Raw genomic sequence first — 13,164 nt, forward strand, 5'->3', positions numbered from 1 at the left:
TATCTTTAAAATATGTGAGACTAATTAAAAATAAAGGTTTTATAGTATGTAAAGGACCTCATACTTCACCTTAAAATTTGTGTTGAATGAATTTAAAGTCGTGTATATATACTTAAATCCATAATAAAAAAAAAATATTCAAAGTTCATTCATAAGAGTAAAACAACAAACACATGGTAAAGAAGACTACGTCACGAGTCTAGATTATTTATTGAACATTAAATCTTTAAGCGGTTCGATGTATATTGGATATTTGAAGTGGAACACAAACCAAGTCCTGAGCCCTTGGAGCCGTTAATCCTGGCCTTTCATTCATATCAATCACTCTATCATCACCCTTCAAAACCTGACCTTTGGAATCCATAACCTCAAAATCAAAGCTCTGAATGATAGCTCCAAGCAATGCTGGAACCTCTTGCATGACTAAAGACACCCCAGGACACATTCTTCTGCCACAACCGAAAGGAAGAAGTTCAAAACTTTGACCCGTTACATCCATCACCCCATTGGAATATCCTCCTTCACCCACCTTCAAGAACCGTTCGGGACGAAACTCTAATGGCTTCTCCCAATGCTTTGGGTCCCTTCCCATGGACCAAACATTCACAAACAGTAGTGTGTTCTTTGGGATCACGTAATTCTCAATCTTACACTCTGCAACACATATTCTGTTAATCATAGGCACCGGTGGGTGCAGACGAAATGTTTCCTTAACAATGGCTTGGAGGTAAGGTAGATTTCGACAATCACATTCTTCAACAACTTTGTTTTTTCCCACCACATTCTCGATCTCTTTTCGAGCTTCTTCTACCAGCGATGGGTTCTTCATCAGCTCCACCAATGCCCATTCTGTTGAAATGGCTGTGGTTTCGGTCCCTGCTGTCAGAAAATCCTACCAAACATAAAATAAGTGAGAAACTATACTGTTTCTCTCTCCTAGGTAATTTCTTTTTTTACAACAATTGATAATATGTGAGAGAGATATGTCAAATAAAATAAGTGATGCTATTGAAAACAAAATTAAGATTGTAAGAATGTATTTAAAGTTTGATCTCTATTCATTACTACTATTGTAAAATAGATTTCACATTGTTAAATTATACTATAAGTTACATAACAGACTATAAAAATGACATTTTGTCACAATGGGAAGACGATATCGGCAAAAATGGGAAAATTTATTTCATAGTTTATAAAAAAGTATTGTACTTTGATTGGTCAATGTCGACCTTTGGTTTCTGTCGACTTCAAATCAACAATTGTTTCGTTAAAAAAAAAAAAAAACGTGTAAGTGAGGATCGTAAAAAACTAAAAAATTAGGGTAATGAAAGCAAGGTTTACCACAATGATGGCTTTAACGTGAACCCTGTTAATTTTGACTTGGCAGTTTTCATCTTCAACACAATCAAGCAAAACATCAAGAAAGTCCCTCACATCACAATCTCCATTTTCAACCCTTTTTCTTCTTCTCATTTCCTCTCGTTTGCAAATAATCCTTTCCACCATCGCATCCAACTTTCCAAACAAATCCTCTATCCTCTTCCCAAAACCCTGAAGGTCCAATTTCCCCAACAACCAAACGAAATCCGAAACATTAAACTCCCCGAAGATCTTTGTCACTCCACGCACCACATCACGTGCCTCCTCTGCTTCCCCCAACATCATCCTCGAAATAACGTTATTCGTCAACCTAAGCAACTCCTCCGTCACATTAACGGCTTCGCCAGCCTTGGCATTCAGAGCCAGAACCCTCAGAAAGCCACGTGTCTCTTGCTGACGCAGGTGGCGGAAGTTTTTGATGTTGCGTGCGCCCAGAAGCTCGTTCATGCTGAGCTTCCTGATGAACCTCCAGTACTCACCGTAGCGCGCGAAAGCCAGAGAGGAATCGTAGGTGAGGCGTTTGACGGCGATGGTTTCCATGCGGTTGATGAATGCGTGTTGGTAGGTGTGGAGGAAGAGTTTGGCGAAGTCGGGAGAAGAAGCGACGATGCAGGGAAGGGAAGCGAAGTGAAGAGAGAAGAAGGGTCCGTGTTGGAGGGCGAGGGTGTGGAGGGATTGGTGGAGGAGGGGACCCAAGAGGTGCATGTGCCCTATTATTGGGAGGCGCCGCCGTGGAGAGGGAGGGAGATGGTGGTGGTTGTGGTGGTTGAAATAAAGAGCGAGTAAGAAGTAAAGTAGAGGTGCTGAAAGGAAGAAAGAGACAAAGAGGAGTTGAGGTTCCATTCCTGAGGCTTTCTTAATTTGGTTTAAGAGATAAAAGAAGAAGGGCCTTGCATGCATGGGATGAATCTAGAGTGTTTATATAGAAAAACTTTTCAATTTGGTGCAATTTTTTAATGGAAATTTCTTAAATGGGTGGATTTTATAAATATTATCAATGACTAAGTAATAATATGATGAGTAATCTATATTGTAGTAAAGAAGGAAAATGCTATAGGATATTATCATATTTAAGAATGTTTTTTCACCATAAATTTCAAAGAATTGATATGAAAGAGTTCATCTAATTCAACAATTGGATCTTTAGTATTACATTTAAAAATATATGAAGAAGTAAATATGTTTTGTTTTCACCTTCATCGATTATATTCTCTTTTTATATTTTTTAAAAAAATGAATTTATTATTTTATTTTTCATCATATACCTATTAAAAAAAGAATTTAAGACTAAAAAGTATTTATCAAAATCTAATCGAAAATTAAGAGACAAAATTACTAAAATAAAAATTTATGATAATTAAATCACAACTAAAAAATGGTAATGAAAAAAAAAATATATATATATATATATATATATATATATATTACATAATTTTTCTTTTTATATTTATCAAAAAATATACAAAAAAACTCATGAGATAAAAAAAATACTAACTATTAAACTAATATTTCACTATAAAGATAATAACGAATCAACACTTAGCCAATGATAACCACGAATCAACCAACTATTGTTGATTAAGGTATGATTGGACCATGATTAGGCTAGCAAAAAAGTAAAAGTTCATAACAACTATTATAAACAAAGGTCTATGGTTGGACATACACATGCATTACAACACTTAATACCCTTCAGATCAATCATCTACTGACTTTAGCATCGGAGTACCTTCTACAGATACAATCCAAGCGATTTTGGATGAATGGGAGACCTTGAAGACCGAATGGACAAGAGAAAGGAGTGATGCAAGACAAGCTATCTTAGAGTTGTAGATAATCACTAGCTCATACCGAAATAGTGTGAAAAATAAAAAGTGAAAAATACATGGAAAGTGAAGTCGTTTATTTGAAGTAAGATACAGTAAAAAAAGAGAATGGAAAGTTTAAATGATTGTTTGATTATAAAGAAGATAAAAGAAAGAAAAGAGGGAATTTATTCTACATGATTATCATACTTTTGTATTTCAATTTTATTTGTTTTTATTTTAAAGGTTAAAAAACTTTTTTTGTCTCAATTTTCGTCAAGTTTTTTTAAATAAGTCCTAATTTTGATTTTGTGTTCAAATAGGTTCCAATTTTCGTCAATTTTGTTCAATTGAGTCATTTTTTGCTAACACCGTTTAAATCACTAACGGTCATGAACAATGACTGCCACGTGTCCCTTCGTGGTTTTTTTGAATTTTTTTGAATTTTTTGAATTTTTTTAAAATTTTTTAATTTTTTTCAAATGTACACGTGTCAACCCAGTAGCGTGCCACGTGTCACTTCATGGTTTTTTTGAGTTTTTTTTTCATTTTTTTTGAATTTTTAAAATTTTTTTTAAATGTCCACGTATTAACCCAGTAGTGTGCAATGTGTCAAAGTCAATAGTCTATGTTCAATTTGGTCCCTATATTTGTTATTTTTGTTTAATTTAGTCCCAATTTTTGTTTAAAATTAACCAATTTTGTCCCTATCAAAGATGTGACCAAATTTAATTTTTATATCAAAGTTATAATGATATGAATTTTAATATATTATATAAAAATATTTAATAAAAAATGTGAATTTTAATATAAAAATTAAATTTGGTTTTAATTTGGATAGGGACCAAATTGGTTAATGTTAACAAAAAATGGAACCTAATTGAACAAAAATAACAAATATTAGGACCAAATTGAATATAGAACATTGACTTTGACACGTGGCACACTATTGGGTTGACACGTGGACATTTATAAAAATTTAAAAAAAATTCAAAAAAAAATTCTAAAAACCACGAAGTGGCATGTGTACATTTGAAAAAAATTTAAAAACAAATTAAAAACAAATAAAAGAATTCAAAAAAATCACTAAGTGACACGTGGCAGTCATTGTTCATGGTCGTTATCGATTTAAACGGTGTTAACAAAAAAAGACCCAATTGAACAAAATTAACGAAAATTAAGACCTATTTGAACACAAAACCAAAATTAAGACTTATTTGAAAAAATAGGACCAAAAAGGTACTTTAACCTATTTTAAAAAAGTAAGACTGGTGTGTTTATGTTTATGTGCCTGAGTGATAAAACTGAAGTGTATGTATATACATGCATAATTGATTCTTATAAGTCTGTCATGGGTCGGTCCCGCCCATTTTTTTTTAAATTAGTATATATTATATTTATAAAAATTAAATTAGATAGATTTTTATTTCTTTTATAGAAAACATAAAATTAAATACAATAAAAAAAATAATTATTAAGATATTTTTATGTTCTATCGTTATTTTTTGAGTTTCTCATATGTACATCCTCATCTTTAATTGAAAAAGTTGAGTATTTCTCATACGCATATCCACACTCGTCAATGCGAGGTTTCTCCGTCCAAAGGGAGACCGATTCGAGCAGAGATTATTTATCATATCTATGTACTGTGTTTTCTTATAACTATTTTTTAAGTGTAACTTGATTCTCATAGATTTTTCTTTTAATAACTACGTCTTATAACTATTTTTAAGTGTGACTTGATTTTCATAGATTTTTCTTTTAATAACTATGTCTCTCAATTTTTAAATTTTGATAAATTATTTTTTATTTTTTAAAATTTTTAAATAAATATATTGATGAAAAATAAAAGAATAGATTATTTTAAAAAAAAATGATAAAAGGATCCAATCAAAATATAATATTAAGGATCTAATGGTTGAATTAAAATAATTTCTTAAAATTCAAAGAATTACATAGATGAGACATTTCATATTAACTCTTTGAAATACATATAAATTGTGAATAGATTATTTTAGCTCAACCAACACTTATGTTCAAGATGGCAAGATCTGCAATTGAATACATGTATAATTTATTATCAACATGGTTGTGATACAATGATAAAACAATGACTACATAATTAATTATAATTTATGCATAAAATTGTCACATATCTCACATAATTTATCATGCATTCTATTATAGTTCTTTTACATTAATACGTGCTAATTATATGTATAAGTAATAATAAAATTAATATCACTAAAAAATATTAATGATACATTAAACTAATAATACATTGAAATTAATAAATATACTACTATAATATTAAAGTAAGTTTTTTATCAACAAACAAAAGGATATAGAACATATGATGCAATAAATATACCAGAAAAAAAAAAACACGGTACAGGAATCAGAAATAGGTTACATCTGGATGCAAACCTATTAAGAAAAATAATAATATAAAAAGGTACCGAAATTGCACATGCATTTATTATTTGAGGGTATTTTCTATTAAAACACTTTGTTAACTCCCCTGAATTCCACAATAAATTCTTAAAACATCATCAAATTATTATTGTTTATTTAGTAGTAGTAAATATACCCGTAACTTCCGAATAATATATATTACCAATTATTGAAATTATATTAAAAAATATAAAATTGTTGTCTTAGTTGAAATATTTTTCAACATGAATTGAAGAAACTGAATTTGGACTCGGCTTTGACTAGATTAAAATCCCAACGTATAGAGTAATTGTTATGTTTTTTATTTAATTTAACAATTATCACGTGTTTATTAAATTCAAAATTACACATAATAATTACTGAACATCATACATGTATTTAATTATTTTAATTAATAAAGCTAAATTATGATTTTAAATTTGTTATCATATTAAAAAAAATATAAATACTTTTATATCAAACCACTATTTAACTTTTTAATTCTAGAAATATATACTTGATTATTTATTTCTTGTGATCACATTATCATTTATTTTACTCACATTTTTATCTTTTCTTCTTTATATAATGTTATATATTTTTAAAGAGAGAGGCTAAGTTATCATCTACCTTTTATAACTTTTTTTGTTAAAATTAAATGGAAGTAACGAAACTGAGATTTTATTTATATCTATACGAAGTAGAGTGACAAACTTTAAGTTTGAAATTACATTTGATACTTTTTAATGTATCATTTCAGCTTTCGAAAAAGCGTATTGCTTTAGCATTTCCTAATTGAATAATTTTATTAAAATAAATGGAATGATCGACTTAAGAAAAATAAAATAAAATAGTCGTTTTGAAAGAAGTATGTGCCGACGAAGCGTGCTAAAGTGAAGTTGCATGCAACACGTGAGACTGACACGCTGCAACGGAAAGGGAGTGAGTGAGTGAGAAATGCTAACGTTCTTTATTCTTTACACCACATGCCAACTTTTCCTTTATAAAGTACATTGCATTTAGTTGAAACTCAACCATGAGTGACCGAGTTAGTTTTACATCCATTTATTGTCTCATTTCTCCTTGCAACTTTGCATATTTAATTTTGCTTGCCTTGTTCAATCTCATTTTCTTAAATCATGAAGCAATATTATGTGGTTTTTATTTTAGGTGACTTGTGTTTGCGATGTTGTTATTACATAGGAAAGTTATAAACTTTGCATTTATTAAATTTTTGAACATTCAAAGGTCTTGTTTGCCTTATTCAATGGGTTGATTGACACTATATTTAACCTCAATAATGTTTTAGAATGTTTTTTGTTCATTTTTTTTTTTGCCTAATTCATCATATTAAGCCTTACTATTGTGAACAAACTTCAACATGGGTATGCAATTAGTACTTTAGATAACATTTATTTATTTGAGTGTACATATCTCTTTTCTGTTTTGCCTAAAATCTTTAATTAATTGTGAACACAAAACATATAACTTGGGTACACACTTATTTGATTGTCAGTAATCACATCATTATGACAATCACATAACTCTGACAGTTGATTTATAATCTCTTTTTTTTTATGTAATTTGAATTAAAACAATTCATAACTTAACATAATTTCACTTAAAGACAAAGTAAGTCTCACATCTTACTTATTATGTAAACAAATTAATATGATCCATGACATTGTTTTCTTAACATAGCTTCCAGATATGAAAAACATATAATCTAGGTATGCACTCATTTGGCTTTCAGTAATCACATAACTCTGACCGTTTGATTTATAATTTTTTTTTCCTGTAATTTGAATTAAACCAGTTCATAACTTGTAATTTCACTTTAAAAAGTTGACAAAGTAAGTCTCACATTTTACTCTTTATGTGAGCAGATTAATATGATCTATGACATTGTTTTCTTAATAAAACTTTCAGATGTGAAAAAAATATAATTTGGATATGCACTTATTTGGTTTTCAATAATCACATAACTCTTACTGTTAATTTATAACTTTTTTTATGTAATTTAAATTAAAATAGTTCTTAACTTAAGGTAATTTCACTTAAAAAACTATGCCTCACATTCTACTCATTAATACGTACGTACACATAATAGTGACCAACTACAAATAATAATCAATTTAGAGACCAATTATAATTTTTCATTCATAATAATGACTATTTTATTAACCAATAATATTTTATTTTGTAAATTGGTAACTATATTGGTCACTGATTAACAACTCTTAGTCACTAAACTTTGGTTACTAATAAAGCATTTTCTTGTAGTGATATTACCAACATTAGGATTTTTTTTTTGTGGTATAATATCATTTGCGCCAACAACTTTTTGATATGATTTTAAAACGTGAACAAAAATTATCATTTTAATTACTATTTTAGCACTACTGATACTTGGAAGTATAAATGCAAATGTTAGAGAACTTTCATGCATCAAGCATTGTATCATACCTATAATAGAATGTTGGATATTAATGATTGTATCATCAACATTTAACTATTGTTAAACCTTGATCTAATTATCCATTATTAAATCTTGTTTGTAAGACCTTTGTAATGAAATTATGATATGATATGACAAATATTAAATAGTTATTTGTTATATTTTATATAACAAAATTATATAAAATTATTATTCTCTATATAATTATTATTATTATGGATTAGCATTAATAATAAATTAAGTTATTCGTTAATATTAATTATTATATGGGTAATATATATATATATATAATTTTGGGTATTCTGATAAACGATCTGTGATGGGGTTGGATTGTTTAATAAACGGTCTGTGATGGGCTTGAATAATCAGATACATTTTGAGAGGTCCCTGGTCTCTGCTGACGGGATATAAAACTGATACCCATTAGTCAGTTTTTATGTAACAATGTAAAATACTCTTACGTTTAGAAAATATCCATCAGAAAGAGAACAGTAACATCTCATACTACGTGCTTCCATGGATCCTTCATTAGTTCCAGGTACACAATTTTAACTCATACTTGAATATATTGTATTATTGTATCTTATGCATATATTATTTCTATCAATTGGTATCAGAGCCTATTAAGATACAAAATATAATTATTCATTATTCTTTTGGAAAGTGTATCATGATATTGGAAATTTAATAGAGGGGATTAGTTACTGTTTAAAACCCTAATTATGTTCAAAATCCTAATTAAGGAAACCCCAATATTGATAAGCTTCTCTCTCGGTAAACCCAATTTTATGGGTTTTATGTTTGCACAGTGCAAACTTAATTGTTCTTGAAAATCCTAATTGGTAGCCATGTCTGTAAGGATCACGATGCAGCATCGGAGGTCGGTTTTGTTTGTGCGCGGTGGTCATCTTCTGTTCACTGCATAGGCAGTTTTGATGGCACTTTTTTCTATCTAACCGAAGTTGAACCCGTGCACCCAAATAGGTCAAACAAATGCATAACTGCTAAACAAATGCAGTTTTGATGGCACTTTTTCGGGGCCACTGTGCGTCGGTTTTTTTTTTTTTTTAACTTTTCAAAGCATAATGGCCACGTGCACACTGTGGCTAACAACAGGACACCTTAAAAAAAATTAAATTAAATAAATAATAATAAAATTAAATTAATAATAATAAAATTAAATTAATAATAATAAAATAAATAAATAAATAAAAATTAAATTAATAATAATAACGATTATTATTATTATTATTATTATTATTATTATTTCATGCATTATATAATTTATTATATTTTTGTTAAGCATGATATAATTTTATATAATTGTTAACTCACCTATCGTGGGTACACTTGTATGAAATTTTATGGAAATGATATAATTTAAATATTTTTTAAATTAATTTGATATTACATTAATATTAATTATATCCTATCGATATTTTATTATTAATGTATTTTATTTTTCTTGATACAATTTATTATTAATGTATTTTATGTGAATTATTTGTCTTGTACCCTATCGGTATTAGATTTCTTTTGGCATGAAATGTTCATTGTATTTTATTATATTTTATATTTTGTTTTATTTCTTATTTATTATGATTCGGGACCCTTAGGCGGGATCATAGTGAATGAGAAATAATTTGATATCATAGGCATATTTTGCTGTGTATTCAGAAACATTTATTTTGTTTATTTACACAATAAGTGTGTATTAAATGTTTCTTTGTTATTTTGATACCAGCTTCTTTGCCTATGCCATTGACTTCGGTCAAAACTTTAAATGGGACAAATTTTGAGGACTGGAAAGAATCTTTGGATTTGTATCTAGCAATTACCAACATGGATTTTTCCTTGAGAGAAGCAGAACCTTCAGCTCTTACGCCTGAGTCCACTATTGTCCAGAGAGCTTCTCGTGAAAAATGGGAACACTCGAACAGGGTGTGCCTAATGGTGATGAGATATACCATGGAGAAGTCTATTCGACAGAGCATTCCGGATAATGACAATGCTAAGGATTTTATGAGATCAGTTGGTGAGAAGTTTAAGACTTTTGATAAAGCTCAAAAGGGTCAATATCTGTCACTTCTTGAGAAGACCAAATATGATGGTGTCAGTGGTGTTCGTGAGCATATGATGAAGCTTGTGCACTATTATAACAAACTCAAATCTTTAAAGGTAGATCTTGGTGATAGTTACTTGGTTTGGCAGGTTATGGAATCTCTTCCTTCTCAGTTTGATGTGTTGAAAACTTCTTACAACACTCAAAAGGAGGAATGGACAATTGATGAAATGATAGCTATTATTTCTCAAGAGGAAGCATCGATTAAAAAGACCAAGTCTCATAGTGTGCAGTTTACAGCTACTAATTCAAGCACTAAACCTGTGAAAAAGGGCTTCAAAGGTAAATCTCGTCCTGAAAAAGGGAACACAGGGAAAGCACCAGCGGTTTTGGAGCCTAAGAAGAAGTACTTCAAGGGGAATTGTGCCTATTGTAAGAAATTTGGACACAAGATAGCTGATTGTTATATTCTTAAGAAGAAGAATGCTGATAAGGAAGGTATACTCCTATATGCTCTAGCTTGTTTTGAATCTAATGTTATTGATGTTCCTCCCAATTCTTGGTGGTTAGACTCGGGTGCTACTATTCATGTTGTGAATTATTTACAGGGGTTCACAAGTCTGAGAAAACCAAGTGATGTCGAGTCCAAGATTTTCATGGGAGATGGAGCTAGAGCACTAGTTGAAGACATAGGAGTGGTTTCTTTAAATTTACCTTCTGGACATGTTTTGTTATTAAAGGACGTTGTTTATGTACCTTCTATGAGAAGAAATTTGATTTCAGTTTCAATTTTGGACAAATGTGGCTACACTTTTGAATTTGGCAATGGTAAACTTGTTGTTTATTTCAATTCAATTATTGTTGGCTCAGGAGTTTTATATGATGGACTTTACATGCTGAATCTGAATGATATGTCTGTTAATTCTGTTATTGGACATAAGCGTAGTAGAGTTGATGAAAATTCCTCTATGTTGTGGCATAGACGTCTGGGACATATTTCTAGACCTCGGATTGAGAGGTTGATTAAAGAGGGTATTTTGCATGATTTGGATTTTTCTGATTTTGATACTTGTGTTGATTGTGTTAAGGGCAAGTTTACCGCAAAAGTAAGAAATACAGGAGCAAACAAAAGTGATAATGTGTTGGAGCTTATTCATACTGATATATGTGGATCTATCACACCCACTTCCATGGGCGGATATAGGTATTTTATTACGTTTATAGACGATTATTCCCGTTTTGGCTGGATAGATCTCCTACAGGAAAAATCAAGTTCCTTGGATGCTTTTAAGTCTTTTAAAGCTGCTATTGAGTTGAAAACAGGAAAGAAGATAAAATGTGTAAGGTCTGACAGAGGTGGAGAGTATTATGGCAGATATGATGAGACTGGAAGAAATCCTGGACCTTTCGCTAGATTTCTTGATGAATGTGGTATTGAAGCTCAGTATACTATGCCTGGTACTCCTCAGCAAAATGGAGTTGCAGAAAGGAGGAATCGCACTCTTTTAGAGATGGTGAGATGTATGTTGAGTCATTCCTCCTTACCGGATTTCCTTTGGGGAGATGCTTTAAGGACTGCTGTGTATATTCTTAATCAAGTACCTAGCAAGTCTGTTTCAAAGACTCCTTATGAACTCATGTCTGGGAAGAAGCCAAGTTTGAGACATTTCCATGTGTGGGGCTGTAAGGCGGAGGTGAGGCCTTATAATCCTCAGTTAAAAAACTTGATCTCAAGACTGTCAGTGGATTCTTTATTGGTTATTGTGTGGGTTCTCGTGGTAGCAGGTTTTATTGTCCTTCTCACTCTATGCGGGTTATTGAGTCTGACCGTGCGGTATTCTTTGAGGATAACTTGGACAGTGGGAGCAATACACCACGACCAGTCACTTTTAGAGAAGACCGTGTTGTTATTCCCGTGCCATCCATTTATCTTCCTGCAGATAATGTCATTCCAGTTGTCCGTGATGAAAATGAATTTGTTCCAGATCTTGTGGATGCCACAACACCTGTAGTAGATGAACAAGTTCATGATGATGTTGTTGAAGAAATTTCTTTGAGGAGATCTCAAAGAGTACGCAAGTCTTCTATATCTGATGATTATCTAGTGTATCTTCAAGAGCATGAATATGATCTAAATAATGTTGATGATCCTACTACTTTTGAAGAGGCTATCTCTAGTTCTCATGGTGATGATTGGTTAAATGCTATGCATGATGAGTTAGCTTCTATGGCCCATAATGATGTTTGGGATCTTGTGGATTTGCCACTGGGTTGTAAACCAGTTGGGTGTAAATGGGTCTTCAAGACTAAGCGTAGTCCAGATGGAAAAGTTGAAAGGTATAAAGCCAGACTTGTAGCAAAAGGCTATAGTCAGAGGGATGGCATTGATTATAAGGAGACTTTCTCACCAGTCTCTACTAAGGATGCTTTTCGTGTTGTTATGGCTTTAGTAGCTCATTTTGATTTGGAGCTTCATCAAATGGATGTAAAAACAGCTTTTTTGAATGGAGATTTATTTGAAGAAGTGTATATGGTTCAACCTGATGGTTTTGCTAAAAAAGGTAAGGAGCATTTGGTTTGCAGGTTGAAGAAGTCTATTTATGGACTAAGACAAGCTTCTAGGCAATGGTATTTGAAATTTGATCAGGTGGTCACTTCTTTTGGCTTCAAGGAAAATGCCTCAGATCAATGCATTTACTTGAAGAAAAATGGGAGCCATTTCATCATTCTTGTTTTATATGTTGATGATATTCTTCTTGCTAGTAGTAGTGTTGAACTTTTGATTGAGACAAAATTGATTCTAAATAGCCACTTTGATATGAAGGACCTTGGTGATGCTTCTGTTGTTCTGGGCATTCAGATCTCTCGTGACAGGTCACGTGGCATTCTTGGTTTGTCTCAAAGAGGATACATAGATAAAGTTCTCAAGAGGTTTAACATGCATTCTTGCTCCTCATGTGCAGCACCTGTTCAAAAGGGTGACAAACTCTCCAAATCTCAGTGTCCTCAAAATGATAATGACAAAG

The 13,164-nt window shown here is 31.1% G+C and overlaps 1 protein-coding gene across 1 annotated transcript; it reads right to left on the reverse strand.

Annotated features, from left to right (window-relative positions):
• Nucleotides 1-226: 226 nt before the first annotated feature.
• LOC114162812 (licodione synthase-like) lies at nt 227-2,223 on the reverse strand. The gene is made up of 2 exons (XM_028046790.1): nt 1,342-2,223; nt 227-892 (listed from the first exon to the last, which is right to left on the reverse strand). The coding sequence occupies exons 1-2, from the start codon at nt 2,221-2,223 to the stop codon at nt 227-229; spliced, it is 1,548 nt and encodes a 515-aa protein (XP_027902591.1).
• Between the last annotated feature and the right edge of the window lie 10,941 nt (nt 2,224-13,164).

This window comes from Vigna unguiculata, chromosome 9, assembly GCF_004118075.2.
Source record: "Vigna unguiculata cultivar IT97K-499-35 chromosome 9, ASM411807v1, whole genome shotgun sequence".
Classification (NCBI taxonomy): domain Eukaryota; kingdom Viridiplantae; phylum Streptophyta; class Magnoliopsida; order Fabales; family Fabaceae; genus Vigna; species Vigna unguiculata.